Source organism: Electrophorus electricus, chromosome 2, assembly GCF_013358815.1.
Source record: "Electrophorus electricus isolate fEleEle1 chromosome 2, fEleEle1.pri, whole genome shotgun sequence".
Classification (NCBI taxonomy): domain Eukaryota; kingdom Metazoa; phylum Chordata; class Actinopteri; order Gymnotiformes; family Gymnotidae; genus Electrophorus; species Electrophorus electricus.
In genome coordinates this window covers 30,397,338-30,413,607 of record NC_049536.1, presented here as the reverse complement: position 1 = coordinate 30,413,607, position 16,270 = coordinate 30,397,338, and the positions used below count along the sequence as shown (strand labels likewise).

At 37.3% G+C, this 16,270-nt stretch overlaps 1 protein-coding gene and 1 long non-coding RNA gene across 3 annotated transcripts; both read left to right on the top strand.

Annotated features, from left to right (window-relative positions):
- The first annotated feature begins 1,350 nt into the window (after window positions 1-1,350).
- Window positions 1,351-8,431, top strand: LOC118240957. Of its 2 annotated transcripts, XM_035523671.1 has the most exons (6): window positions 1,351-1,468; window positions 2,832-3,137; window positions 3,281-3,392; window positions 4,967-5,018; window positions 5,542-5,651; window positions 8,027-8,051. In XM_035523671.1, exons 1-5 carry the CDS (start codon window positions 1,381-1,383, stop codon window positions 5,629-5,631), a joined length of 648 nt encoding a protein of 215 aa, XP_035379564.1. In that variant the 5' UTR covers window positions 1,351-1,380; the 3' UTR covers window positions 5,632-5,651; window positions 8,027-8,051. The 2 variants fall into 2 exon arrangements, with proteins under 2 accessions (XP_035379564.1, XP_035379565.1); XM_035523672.1 differs by lacking the exons at window positions 4,967-5,018; window positions 5,542-5,651 and having other exon boundaries at window positions 8,022-8,431.
- A 2,943-nt stretch (window positions 8,432-11,374) lies between these two features.
- On the top strand, window positions 11,375-15,044 carry LOC113568514. Its single transcript, XR_003409598.2, has 3 exons — window positions 11,375-11,575; window positions 12,116-12,164; window positions 14,776-15,044. It is a non-coding gene; the product is annotated as an uncharacterized LOC113568514 (long non-coding RNA).
- Window positions 15,045-16,270: the final 1,226 nt, after the last annotated feature.

Genomic DNA, 16,270 nt, shown 5'->3' with positions numbered 1-16,270 from the left:
CTTTAACCCGTTAAACATCACACTAATTCATTACAACTAGCATTTCTGAAAACACAAATAAAAAGGTGGAGTCTTATGCCACTGTTATAACATTGTTAAACGTTTCCTGAAAATTTGAGTTTTCCCTTGTCTGTGTAGTTAGCCAACACCACTGTCAACAGATACGAACACCCTGTGTTAGTTTCTTACAAAACCAACATAAACCCACTCACATGGTGTTCCCACCATTTGACTCATTCTCTCTGTGAGGTGCCACTAGCTTAAAAACAATATAATGCAGTCAGAACTCACTGTTATTTGTTATTTATTCTCTTCATACACTTTAGACAAGTAATATGTTTTCCCACATTTCTGAGAATATCGTATTGTATTGTTTATTCGGAATAGAAGTATAAATAATTTGTCTTTCAGCAAGTACACTGCATAGTGTATATCTGAACCATCATTCTCTAAGATATTAGCAAATTAACTGCTTTATTAAAACAAACTGACACCACAAGGGTTAACTACATGTATATCTAATTGGTAAAATGTTTATTTATTGAAACATTCATTCACTGTGCTCAGTTGGCATAGTTAATAGACTCTCAATAAGGTATTGCTTTCATCAACAGAAGGAGTTCTCTGTGCTCCGACAAAACAGGTAGCACAGAGAACTCCTTCTCTGTTAATAATCTTTAGACATGACTTTGGATCAGATCTTCTTTCATTTTCACGCACAATAGAAACGGAGAGGCAATGTTCTTGGTCAGAGTTTTCCAGTTCTTGTGGCATCAGCACTACATGTTAAGAGTTTGCTTTGCTCATACACCTCTGATTCAACTTGTCTCTTTCTAATTTGACTGTCATTACAGGCATCCTCACAGGGTTATTCAAATGTGTAGTGCTTTAAACTGTGTAGAGTCTCATTTATCTAATCTTCATTTATTAAATACAGCAATTTCAACATTCTTCTGCGAAGTGATGTATCAGTCAAACAGCCAATATCTGATGACTGACATGTTCATGCTCTAGTGAAAGAATTCATACTTATTGCGCATGTCTCCCAAAACAAAACAGATTTTTTCTAAGAAAGAAATGGATTGTTATTTAGTTATTCACTTTAAGGAGTATTATTCCGTTATTACTGCAAATTATTCACTAACCACACTGAAAATATTTTGACTGATATGCAGTTGCAGGATTCAACAGCAAGTCTTGGAAGTTTAAAGGTGCCATGTACACCTTAATGTTTTCTGACGCATTGTGGTCTGCTGTCAGAGATGTTCTGCTTTCATAAACCCACTTCCTCTCATCCTCTCTGTATCTGCACACTTCAGCAGCATCTCCTCTTTTACACGGCGCTGAATGTGTGTCAGAAATAGACACTTATTTAATCACATGGGCAAAAATACTGACATGGTGGTTTTTCAAACTAGGATATTGCATCTCGGTTGCTGCATCATCATGTTTCTCCCAACTTATGGAGGTATTTCATTCATGTTCATATGATTTGTTCTGATTAACTGTGTGTGCAGCCAATGCTAGTCTTTCATGTGTGAGTGCAACCAACGTGTGTCACTTTTTCTCACTACCACTAAATGAAATATCACTCAGTATGATTAGCAAGTTAAGAAGAGACCCCATATACATAGATAAATATGTGAATATAAAATTACGCATTATTATTAAGAAAAAAAAATTGGTCAAGAGCTTGTGTTTGAGGTTATGTTTAATTTGATGCATTAGTGCAGTTATTTATCCAGCTATCAGGTAGTACAGGTCTTGATCATCAGAATCGAGTTCTTGTTTTGATTTGATGTCCCATAATTTTGGAACATCTGGCATGATAAATCCATAGTGTGATGACATAGGTGAAGAGAGTAGGTAAAATTTTTAAAATATGAAAGATGTTTTTTTTGTAGATTATACAAGATGATATCAGCTCATATGTGCCAAATATTATTCACCAGATCAATAAATATTAAACCTTGATGCTGTCAACATTTACAGTTTTTTTCCACACTTTTTTCAATATTGTGTCCATTTTTTCCAAACACTTAACACATTCACTATATCAATACACTATGTGAACTATACTATACTTTTGCATTGTTTTGATACTGTAATGCTCGGTGGTTCAAGCAGGATGCGGGGACGAGTTGCAGAAACATATATGTTTCTTTTTTGAATTACATTATATTGCAATTTGAGAACAAATAGCAAAATATAGTAAACCCCCTGAAGAATACTGTGGCTTTGTTTCTTTATCATATATTGTTGTTCATTATACAGTAAATATTGTTCTTCTTGATTTCTGATACAGTAAAACATTCATTTATTGTTTACTGTAAATGTACTGTAACAGTCATGACATCTATTATGTAAGGTAAGCCAAGAGAACAAAAGTTTCTGTAGATGGATGGAGAAATATTTGTGGAAGTAAACACAGTGGAAAGAGAAATACATGGTATATGTATTTTGCAATGTTACAAGTTTGCATTTTGAAGTTCTATGGGCTTATAAAGTGGAGAGAGGATGAGGATGTGAATAAGGGACGTACACGTGTGTGTGTGTGTGTGTGTGTGTGTGTGTGTGTGTGTGTGTGTGTGTGTGTGTGTGTGTGTGTGTGTGTGTGTATGTGTGTGTGTGTGTGTGTGTGTGAGAGTGTGGGCATGTCCCTTGGGCTGGGTGCTGACCAAACCATGACAAAATGACTTTTCTGATTTTCCATCTTGCCTATGAAAGATGGCAAATATTATTCACCAAATCAATAAATAGTAGACCTTGATCATGTGAACATTTAATATGGGACTGAACTTACCTCAAGTACTTTTATGTTTTTCCTGCAGATTATATGAAATCACACAAGAAATCAAGTTTCCTTACCAACATTACTGCATCTCAGGGAGAAAATGTTGTTTTGTCCTGCAATGCTAGTAGAGATAACAGAGGAGATATTGTCTGGCGTAAGAATGATAGTCTCCTTTACAACCAAAGCCCATATAAGAACCTAACTAAGACAAACTACACAACAAGCAGGATGCAGGTTGATCCCCAAAGTCCATGGAAACTACAGATATCTAATGTACAACCTTCAGATGCAGGACACTATGAATGTTTCCCATTCAAGCAACAATGGATACTGAGCATAGAAGGTAATTCCAGATTATGATCAGTGATTTTAAAATACATTTTTAGTAATTGTAAAAAATGGCTCCCTTTTAACATAATACATTTTGTGATTAATAATAAACAAGTCAAATTGTAAGTATGTATGTTCATCTGATTTTGTTGCCAGTCAGGAAGAACAAACCATATTCACTGAAACAAATGCTGCTCTACATAGTGCCCACAGTTACAGGACTCATTGCAGTGTGTCTCATTATCTTTTGCATTGTGTGGAATCACAGGTGAGTCATCACTTCAACAGATTGAGAAAAATCACAGGACTCTTTTACCAAACTGGGCCCCATTTCTCAAATGCATCAAGCAATTAAGATAATCTTAAATAAGAGAGAGAGTGTTCTGTATAATACCATTTAAAGATTATCTTTGTTTATGGTGCTTTTGGGAAACCTAGCCCTGATCTGATAAGCATCACATAAGGTTTTATTAACATCTACTTATAAAACATTCACCTAATTTTATAATAACCCCATTGCCATTGAAAACTATACTGTATGCTATATTAGTAGAGCTTAACACAGCAGGTCATTTAAATACAGTCTTGTGTAAATAGGACCCTTAGTGGTAAATTTAATGAGCGGGATTGTTCAAATTCAAGTTCAAGTTCAAGAGGTTTTATTGTCATTTCAGCTATATACAAGTACACAACAAAAACGAGACAATGTTTCTCCGGGACCATGGTGCAACATAAAAACAAGAGTGCAACAGACAACATGCTACACAAGTGCAAACAGTCCAATATAGTGCAAAATGTCATTAAATAAGGAACAATGGTGTTGAATGCTGAACTGAAGTCTATGAACAGCATTCTTACGTAGGTGCCCTTTTTATCCAGATGTGTGAGTACCAGATGAAGTGTGGTAGAGATGGCATCATCTGTAGAGCGGTTGGGGTGGTACGCGAACTGCAGGGGGTCCAGAGAAGGGGGAAGCTGGGTCTTGATGTGTCTCATGACGAGTCTCTCGAAGCACTTCATGATGATGGATGTGAGTGCGATGGGACGGTAGTCGTTGAGACACGACACCGTGGGCTTCTTAGGCACGGGGACGATGGTCGTGGTCTTGAAGCATGTTGGGACCACGGTGCAGCTCAGAGAGATATTGAAGATGTCTGTCAGGACATCTGCAAGCTGGTCAGCACATTCTTTGAGCACACGACCTGGGATGTTGTCTGGTCCAGCAGCTTTCCGTGGGTTAACTCCACGCAGAGTACGCCTCACATCAGCCGCCGTCAGGCACAACACCTGGTCATTTTGCGGAGGGATGGACTTTTCTGCTGCAACGTTGTTCTGTGCTTCAAACCGTGCATAGAAGTCATTCAGTGCATCTGGGAGGATGGCATCACTGTCACAGGAAGGTGATGTTTTCCTGTAGTTAGTAATGGCCTGAATGCCCTCTCACATGCCACCAGTTTGGGGAGTACATTTCAACCTTTACCAAAATGGTTATTCTATGTTACATCATCTGAAGTAAGGAACACGTGACTAGAGGTTTTGAAGTTATTAATCACACCTAGATTAGTAACACCACAGAAACTGATACATAAAGGCTTTCCTATCAGAAAAAGAAAACATTTGCTTCATTTTAATTAAACCTGGCTCGTGCCAAATACTCACAGATAATCAGAACTGTTTAGGAAATACTGTACTCATGCTGTCAGAGTCTTACCTTACAGCACATCATACATTTCAGCATGTGTCTTGGTGTGTTAATCAACATTCTTAGTATAGCTCTCAACTTCAATCTTTGTATATGTTATGCTGCAGATCAGAGAATATAACATTTAATTTCTGCTACAGAAAACTAAAACGGAAAGTGGCTTCTGGTCACAGGGAAACAGAGGATGAGTCTGTGAGTTCTTTCTCTCTATACATTTAAATGGAATTGTTAAAATATATGTATATTTAATAAGCGCATGTGCTACATGCACATAAATATAATTTTACTTTAATATTGTCAAATCATACTACTATATCTGTAATTAAATAAATCTTCAAGTTAGATTTAGTCATTTATATATATATATATATATATATATATATATATATATATATATATATATATATATAAATGACTAAATCTAACTTGAAGATTTATTTAATTACAGATTATATTATATATTATATAGAAGATTATATAGTGAATATCAATCACTTAGAATGTTTTGCTGTTGCTTAATACAAAATAAGATAGCAGCAGGACAGGCCACATAAGAATAGGTCATTTTGTTTTTAACATATATAATCAGTGGCCACATTGCAAATTAAATCTACATCTGTACCTACTAAGACAATAACTGAGTTACTGTGTCTAAGTACCTTAGGTCTATATACTAATAGATTGTAAGTACCATTTCTCATTTGTTTGTGAAAAGCAACAAACACATGGAAGAAAAAAGGACCAATTTCAAAGCAGTCAATATTTTGAAAGATTCAACTCAGTATATGGAGAAATCCAGAACTGAAAATATAAGAATGCTTACTGGTAAGCACTACACTACACATCATGCAAAGTTATGTGACACATTTGGTGTCACATCTAGAAGAGAGCAATTGTTATTTATCAGTTTACTATTGAATTCCTTGCAAAGTGCCCATAATGTGATCAACACAGAAATGGATTATGAAAAGTTGTAAAATTTACATAATTTATGATATACTTCAACAACCAATTTAATTAGATTCTTAAACATAATTAATTAGAAGCTCCCTGCTTACCCAAGCAGAGGATATGAGAGGTGTACACCTCATAGCTGATGGTCCATGATATTTCCAGGGCTGTACAAAAAAATACTGACAGATGCGGCGTTTAATCAGCACACCCTCCTGTTGATACTCCACTTCAGCTCACGTGTTTGTGTGCTTATGAATGCTCTTGAAACAATATAGTGAATATGTTGTAGGATGTTGCACTTTGTGCTATGAAAAGCTGCAGAATTTTACAAAAAAATGGGACTGGGGAGAGAATATCAATCACAGCCTCTCACATATAGGAAACCTTCAGACACAAACAAACGCATACATAAAAATAAATAAAGCATGAACTGTATCCCATGAAGTAATAAAATTGTTTAATTGGATCGTACGTATTTAGGCTAATTAGCCTATTTATTTAGATGTTGCTACATATATATGTATATGTATTTCATATTCAGAGGTGGATAGTACATAACTACATTTTCTCAGAATGATCTACTTGTAACGCGTGGTGGCCTGAGTGCCGCAGGGCGTGGAGCAGGAAGCGCATATTTCCTCGACAGTGACGAACATTTATTACACAAATGATAGCGGCACTCAAACGTATTGCAAACGATAACATCAACATGAAACGAGTGATATTTAAACAAACACGATGAACACGCAAACGCTTTCACAATGACTAAGAAACATTAAAACGTTACATCGACAATGACCAACAACGCTGCACACCCTGACGTGAGTTTAATTACACACAGACAAAACGAAGTACAGGTGTGCGCAGGCGTGGCCACAAATGAGTCCTCCCACTGCACGTGGCTGGCCAAACCACGTGCCTCGCGGGAGGCGAGCGTTCCGTGACATTACTTAGATATTTTTGGACTTGCAGTTCTTTAACTATTGTCAAATCATAACTTTGTATACTTGTTTGAAAGGTTATTAAAACATTCCTATTTAATCATTAAGATTTAACTATAAATGAATGTGTGTGTGTTTAGTTTTACTAACTTATGTGGGTGACAGTAATTGAACTACTTTTTGTTGGTCATAAATCTAAATTTTTAAAACATCATATTTTTATTATAGACCAATATATGATAAAAATAAAAAACAATACCAAGCTTTTTCCTGGAAAATGTTGTTAATACTAATACGGTAGTACTAATATTAGTTAATACTAATAATACACATTAATACATTTACATTCCGAATTTATATCTTAATTATTTTTATATAACACTTGATTAGATTTATAGCTTTTATTGTTGCATTGTTTGTATTTTACTTTATTTCTTGTCTTTATTTTTACTTTTATGCATTCTTAGTAAACTATGTTGTAGTTGTGTTCAATTTTTAGTTTTATTTTTAATTATTCTTTCAGTTATCTGAAATTGTTTATTTCTTGTGGTATAGTGCTGTTTTTTTTTTCTGATGTTATTGTTTTAGGCATTCTGTATCACTTTGAGTAAATGTGCCTCCTCAACTCTGTCCAAAAGGAAACAGTAACAACTCTATCTAACATTTACATCATTTAGCTGACACCTCCAAAGCTGAATACTCCTTGATTAGTTGAGGGTTAAGAGCCTTGCTCAGAGGTAGAACACTGGCAACCTGTTAGTGGTGAGGCTTGAACTGGCAACCTTTTGGTTACTAAATGAGTAGCTTAGCCACTGAGCTACCCCTCCCTTGACCTTAGCACTGATGTTACACAGGCCTGTGTGCTCACTTTACAGTGACTGTACTTGTAACAATGAGTCTGTTAAACTAATTTTGCAAATGACCACTCTGGTTGGTAACAATGTGGTGTTAAACACAAAACAGTGTGGAGATGATCATTGATTTCAGGAAGCTCAACCCTGCAGTGCCATTAGAAAGTCAGTAAGCAGAGCAGATTCTTATAAATTCCTGGGCACCAATATTAAGCAGGATCTGCAATGGGACACACACGTATGGTGCTAATTTAGTGCCAAAACTTCACAAACAGAAACTATTCTGTAAATATTACACTATTTGCAAGCAAACGGGACATGGTGTACAAATCAAAAACTCCATACACACAACGCTGCTGATATGAAGAAGATCTAGCAGTGCCTTTATAATTGAACATAATGGAACTCACCATCACTTCCTCCATCTCTGTCTGTTTCGACACATCAAGTCTAGGCTGCAGTGAGTTGTGTGATGGTGCAGAGAAAATTACTGGCTGCTGGCTCTCCACATCCAAGCACCTCATCTAGGTGGAGGAAGAGGCTGAGGAAGATCATGGCTGATGCAATACACCCTAGTCACTTTCTTCCAATGGCTTCCATCTCAGTGGAGGCCAGGAGTAAGAGCTCTAAAGACTCAAACTAACCGTCAGCTCCATACCTGCTTTCTCCACTTTCCTCTCCTGTAGTCAATGTGCACACATGCCTTTTAACGTATGAAATATATTTGCTACACACAAAGTGCTCATGTCTTCAGCCACAATACCACGGTATAATATATACTGAAGCACCTGATTTTTACTAGACTTCCAATGCACTTAAAAACACTTGTAGATTGTATATTTATGTATATACATACATATGTACATCTGGTACTTGGCATATAAAGATTCTGAGTCAGATTCTGATGATCAACCTGCTTTTGCTTCCTTTGTGCCTTTTCTTGAGAAATTTGGCAAATGGATCCTAAACTGTAGAATCTGTGCACCATTACATTTACATTTACAGCATTTAGCAGATGCTCTTATCCAGAGCAACTTACAAAAGTGCTTTGTCATATACTCATAGAATACATCCTATCCAGTAGAGTAGGTTAGAGTCCAATATATCAATGAACAATGTTGTTAATCAACATAGGAGCAGGGTCAATGGTCATTTAAACATTTCATGAACAGATGGGTCTTCAATTTGCATTTGAAGACTGCAAGGGACTCTGCTGTTTGGACAGCAAGTGGAAGTTCTTTGCACCATCTTGGAGCCAGGACAGAGAGCAGTCTCAATGCTTGTCTTCTGTGAGACTTGAAGCATGGCATTTCAAGCCAAGTCATAACTGAGGTTCAAAGTACTCGATGTACTCGGGCTTTGACCATTGATATCATGTATGGAGGGGCTTGTCCATTTTTGGCTTTGTAGCATCAAGGATTGCTACCACCCCCACCCTCACTACCACCCCCACCCCCCATCACGTCCAGGTTTTCATAGATTATGGAATAGTGGAGAAGTTTATGGATGATTCTGTGGCTGTGCAGCTTGCACTTCTCCTGGTTTCTTGTTTGCCTTTGCCTTTTTTCCAATTTGCATTCCAAAATTCTAGGGTTTTTATACAGCATACACATTAAATAAATGCCAACTGTTCACTTGATATACACTTTCGAAATGTTCTGGTTAGAACAAAATAGGGAGCTCTAATATTATTGTAATGGACTTCAGTACCGTTAAGAACCTAATATTTGCCCATTCACAATTTAAGCACCGAGCTTGAGCACAGCCATCCTACCAGTGTTGTACAAGTTAAAAGTAGCTGTTAATGCTTTCTGTAACATTAGTTACGTTGATATTTATCCATTTTTACCACTATGATGACCATCTGAAATGATTCATGGGTATTTTGTAAAGTTTTAATGATTTTTATTTCAGCATGAACTGGAGAATGGCCACTAGAGGTCCCTATATGTTTTCACTGAAGAATGATTCATAGACAAAAACTAAAACAACAAATTCACCTGAAGTTGTCAACAATTCTAAAATTAAAGCCACATTTTGCACTGTACGAATTCACCATTCTACAAACATACGGTAATCTCCTTCTTCACTTGGGGTCTCTTTTCTCCATTTTCTTCTCCCACCATCTCTGAGACATCTTGCCTTCTGCTGCACTGAGCCTGTCCTCTGCTGTCTAATAGTTATGATGGACATAACTCACGTTGAGACTTCATTTTAGCTCACACTTTATGCTTATTTGAAGGCAAGTCTAACAGCTAATGCTTATTATGAAAGAATCCTTGTGGCCTTTGGACTGTGGTGAGAGAGGCAATTGTTCTCACCTGTTCTAAAACACTTGCTCTCATAGCTCAGTGAACAGCTGACTTTAATGTGTAGACAATGCAAGTTATATGTGGAAGCTCCATCACACTGCTCTTTGTTTTTTCATACAGTGCATCAATGCTTTGAAAAAAATGCCACCTTAACACTGTGTAACTACGTTCCAGCGCAATAATATAGGGATCTAAAGTAAGCAATAGCTTCTGTTCTTGTCTTTGACGGGCTAGAATTCTAGGCTAGTGTGCTTTGGAAGAATCCACTGATTGTTAGATCTTACATGTTTAGCTAAACCTGGAGGCTGGGTTAACATGGGCCTACACCATTTTGCATACATGGGTGTAAGAGAGAGAGATGATATTTACTAACCGTCAAAATGATTTATTGCTTGATTTGATTGATTGATTTGACAGTTGTCAATCATCCCACCACCCCGACCCCTCCCCTCCCCCACATATAGATAGATAGATAGATAGATAGATAGATAGATATTATAATAATAATAATAATTATTATTATTATATGATTTATGATGTGACAATATTAATGAAAATGAATTAAAGCACAATGAGGGATCCTCAAAATAGTTTTATTGACTTAAAAAAAATATTTAATTGAGAAATAATCAAGTGATTAAATTGAGTCTTAAACGAATACATACCACCCAGTCTTTAATGTCCGCTCTGCTCCGCTGCCGGTCATGTACTGATACCCAAACATGCGTATGGGTCTTGGTTATATGTCTCTCTCTCTCTCACTCACCCACTCACTCACTCACCCATCCCACTCCCTTCCATTGACCGATTCTCTAAGAAGTCACACCTCCGCACAAATCCTCCCCCCTACCCATACAGGAAAAAACATTCTGACAAAAATTGATGTAAGGCCCCTCATCCCTGCCACTCCCCTACCATTGGCTGAGTCTCTAAGTCACACCTCCTCACAAGTCCTCCCTCCTACCATGCAGGAAAAACTTTCTGACAAAATTGATATAAAGACTCCCCCCCAAAAAACCAAACTTCTCCCAGGATCAGAAATGCACTAGACCAGAAAGATCAAATTTTGCCACCTTTTTTTTTTTTCTCCCTACACAACCACCCGGTCTGACCAATGTGTATAAGAGGTTTCTTTAATTGAGAAATATTATTGCGATTAAAGAAAATGACTTTTTTCAGTCTCATACTACACCAGTTTTTCCCCACTTTCTCTGTGTGTTCAGTATCCTCTCTGACACACACTCTGCAGTCAGGGGTCACTGACACACTCATTCTCTCTCTCACACACCTCCTCACATCTTATCTGCTATATGTACTCAATCAGGGCAATAAGTAAACTTTTCACAAAACATCATAAAGTTTCCTTTTATTTATTTTTTTCTGTGATTTCTAAACAAATGTGTTTACTCTGTAAGTTTTATCACACAAGGTTCTTGTCCGTTATCACACGTTGGGCCCTTAAGACTTTTCAGTGCATTCCACATGTGAGAGTGGTGTTGGGGAGGGGTGGATTGTAATTTACAGCTTTTATCCAAAAACCATTTCTTTTCTCCACCTACACTTCTTTCTTAAAGCCGTGTTTTACGGTACTTCACTCCTTTAGCTCACAGTCGTAATTGTAAGCGATACATCTGAAAACTTTTGTTAAGACCTCCGAACGAACATGGACATGGCTCAACTGTTTTCAACAGGTACGTTTTTTTTTATCCATTCATGTTAAAACATATTAGTATAAGTTACAAAAAAGGCTGACGTGTATTTAACTATTTATTTAGCTAATGGTTGAAATACTTTATCGTGCGTTGTGTAATTTAACTCCGTGGGGCTTAGCGTCATAATTAATTTCAGGTCTACACAAAACATACATTTTAACAAACAATCATTATGTATTATGTACAAGCTATTGTATCTATTCATTTGCGAGCTAGCTAGGAAAGGATATTGTCTTTATTCTGATGATTTTTTGATCAATATGTAATATGACCATTGTGTTTTAGAGTACATGAAACATTTTGATCGACTGAAACTCTTTTGATCGACTGAAACTCTTTTGATCGATGGCTATTCTTATTCTCATGGCTAGCTATATAGAAAAACTTTAACTTAGGTAATTCTATTTACTTAAATTAAGCATTAAATGACGTAAGATCTATTTGTTCTGGTAAAGAGGACACCATCATGACGATCTTTTATGCTCACGGTCTATAATTCTGTTCTATGCATTTCTGTAGATTCAGACGATCACGAGTTCCTTGAATATGTGGAGAACTGCCAACCAAGGTAATTTCTCATTTGTGAACTTTGATACATTTTAATTTTATGTATTTTATTTATCATTTAAATTTTTTGTTATTTTTTATCAGCAGATATAAGGACACAAGATGATGAAACAGTTTATATACTGAATGAGTTGATACAAGGTATTACATTCTATAGCAAGTCTATGTTGAAATATCGAATTTTGTCTAATAGTTTATGCAGTGCATTAATTTATCACACAGAGGCAGAAGGGGTGAATCCCTCTACTGTCATCCACTATTCATTGAGCCCTCTGGCTGAGCTCACAATTTTTTCAGGGGAGCTCATACAACCGGTGACATCTTTAGAAACGTATGCAGAGGTCACTGTGGCTTCTAACATACGTCTAACTAACTCTAGGCCTGTTCAAGCTGTTCAACCATTAACCTGAATCAGTGCTTGACTGTGTTAAATGAGAGGCTCTTAAGTGGTGATTGTACTCAACAGCCGGGTTCTTCAGCCAGTTTTGATAACAGTTTTGATAACGATGAACAGAGTCCAAAAACGTATGAAACTGATGTAGAATTTCTCCCTTCAGATAATACTGAAAACCGTATGGAAACGGAACAAACGGGGTATGGGGTAAATCCTGACATTAGAATAATTCGTAGAGAAAAGTTCAATAACACAGAAATTAGGAGGAGAGTTAATTTTGCCTCACTGGGTAATGTTAACAGTTTTGTAGAATTTTACAATTACGTTCTAAAGGTTATAAACAGTATGATGGATACCGCTAATGAAATAGCTGGACCAAGAGATGCTGTAAATGTTCTAGTTCAAGGTCCTAATCTGAATGTTTCATCGCAACTTGAGTTGAATAACGGGGCCATGGAACTAGATTCTTTTCTAACCACGCTCGAGAAAGCTATGCAGAGAAATCTTGAGATCCTGGCAAGTGATAGTATGGAACTGGTGATTCAGATAGTGCACCCCCCCCAAAGGCGATGTTAGGAATAAAATAGCACACCTCTTCAGATCAGACGTTTTCCAAAAGAAGATGAGACATCTGTATGCTTTGTACAACACCGACAGCAATCTATGTTTTTCCTTATGTGTCGCACAGCTTTTGAACCCTCAGGAAACACCCCAATACATTGAAAATGTTGCTAGTCAGATGCAGTGGGGTGTAGGATTATCCAATAATGATACAGATAGTTTTAACAATATAAACCGATTTGAGAAGTTATTGAATTGTAAAATAGTTGTGTTGTATCAGATGCTCAACAAAAGCGGTTACTCCTTTTTTGAAACTAGCAGGACACCCCATGAGAAAACCATTTTCTTATTCTTACACGACAACCATTACTAGTGTTAAAAATATTGAGGGTCTTCTCGGGTTTGAATACGTCTGTTGTTTTTGTTACAAAGGGTTCACAAGTATGAGAAAACACAAATGCAATTATTACTGTAACATATGTCTTGATCCAGAATGTTATAGTTATACTCAGAATACGTTGCAGTGTTCAGATTGTCTAAGACTGTGTAGGTCAGATTACTGCTACGAAAAACACAAAGAAGAGATGCGAAACCTGTTGGGTGATACATATTCATTATGCAAAATAGGATTCTACTGCCCCAAATGCGGAATGGTAGAACATCTGAGCCCCTTTAGCACAGGTAAAAAAGAATATAAATGTGCTCAGCCTCGGTGAAAAGTTTGTAGTTAAAAAAATAGAATCGGAGGTCAAACACGAATGTTTCATACAACCGTTACAGGTAGAGATGGTGAACGAAAGTTACATATTTTATGATATAGAGTCCAGACAGGAAACGGGCATAGCTAAATTTATTTGCTGCATGGGGTTTAATGAGGGGGTGTGGACGACTGAAGGTGATGGGTGCATCGAAGCCTTTTTTAAAATGTTCCATCATAGAAAATTCGAAGGATACACATTTGTAGCACATAATGCAAGGGGTTATGATTCCTATCTTTTGTTGAATGAAAGAAAGAAGGGGTTATTCCTACTATCATAGCACAAGAGGGGAAAATTTTGTGCTTTGAAGACACCGCATATCAACAGAGATTTATAGACAATTTCTCATTCCTACCTATGTGAAACTTAGCACCATTCCAAAAGCCATGGGCTTTACAGATGTTAAAAAAGGAACATTCCCCCACTTCTACAACACCATAGAGAATCAGAACTATGTGGGGTCATATCCTCAGTCTCAGTTTTACGGTGTGGATACGATGAAGCCCAAAGAGAGGCAAGATTGGTATGAAATGGTCACTGATAAAGTCTTTGACTTCAGAAAAGGGATTAAAGAATACTGCTGTAATGATGTAAAGATTTTGCAAACAGGGTGTAAAATTTTCAGGAGTGAGATTCTGAGAGACACAGGCGTTGACCCTTTCAAGTTGATTACCATAGTATCCGTACGCAGCCGTACGAAAACACTTCACCTCCCTCTACCCTTATGTGAATAAGGTAAAAATGTATCCCATAGGTCACCCCGTTATCCTTTATCGTGACTTTGGGTCGTTGGAAAACTACTTCGTCATCATCAAGGTAAAGGTTTTACCTCCCAGGGGGTTGTGGGCCCCTGTTCTTCCCTACCGGGTAAAGAAGAAACTCTTGTTCCCTCTCTGTAGAACCTGCGCTGAGCAACAACAGCAGAGCTGTGATCATGGGAATGATGAGAGGGCCCTGACAGGTGCAGTGTGGAGCTGATGTCGGCCCTGCAGAAGGGGTACAGAGTGATGAAAGTATTTGAGATTTGGCACTTTCCTAATAGAACAAATGAGCTGTTTTCAGAATACGTTAAAATGTTTTTGAAAACCAAACAAGAGAGCTCAGGTTATCCTTCCTGGGTGATTGATGAAACCACAAAAAAAGGAGTACATTCAAAAATATAAAGAGAATGAAGAGGTTAAGCTGGAGGAAGAGAAAATTTCAGTCAACCCAGCCAAGAAGTCCACAGCTAAACTCGCGATGAATTCTTTGTGGGATAAGATGTGTCAAAAACCAGACAGGTGAAACACGGTTTTGTTCAGAGATCCTAATAAATTTTTAGAGTAAATGTTCTCAAACCTGTACGATGTAAGTCATTTCTCTTTTCTGAACGACGAGGTGGCAATGGTGTTGTGGCATCACAAGGATATCAGCTGCTATAAACCGGGGTATGCTAACGTTTTCATAGGTATATTTATGACTGCATATGCTAGGCTCGAGCTGTACAATTTGATAGATCGTTTACAAGACCGTGATCTTGTACACAGATCTTGTACACAGATATGGATAGCATCATCTTCAAAAGTCATCAAGGTGATTGGATACCGCCTTTGGGCGATTACCTGGGGCGATTACCTGGGGGGTCTTACAAGTGAGTTGGACTGCGGAGACGAGATTGTAGAATTTGTCAGCTCAGGACCTAAAACATACGGGTATAGGACTCTCAAAGGTAAAACAACAATGAAAGCCAAGGGTATCACTTTAAACTATTCAAATGCTAAACTTGTAAACCTGAAATCTCTGACAGAACTGGTTGACGAATGTGTGAAAAACGATGATCAGACTAGAGTACTTACGACCACCCACAATCAAATCATGAGAGATAAAATGGGCTTTCTCTTGAAAAGCAAAGCACAAATGTAGATTCACGATCGTTTATGACAAACGTGTTTTCTTGCCCGATTTCAGGACTCTGCCGTACGGGTATTAAGAATCTGATTGTATATAGGATTTGTATTTTTTTTAGTGTTATTGTAAAATGTCTCTAACTCATTGTTTTGATGCTAGCATGCAGGTACCATTTTCGTGTATCTTTTGCGGTCCTAGCAATAGCGGAAAATCTTTTTTCATCAAAACATTACTTGAAAATTGTAATGGGACGTGGTCTAAAGTTCCTGTCCAGATAAAGTCCAGATAATCATCACCATTGCCTACCACGTAAAATTCGATCGGAGAATTGTCAGTAACGATTTTAAATGAGGTTTTGCTATAGAGATACCTCTTTTAATAATGGGTACAGCCATCCTGTATAGCGCTTTGAATATAGCACCGAGCCCGGAACCATACATCATCGGGGTTCCTGCAAACCTGGGAAGTCCATTCCCCGCCTGGTGCTTGTAGTAGTCCACATAGACC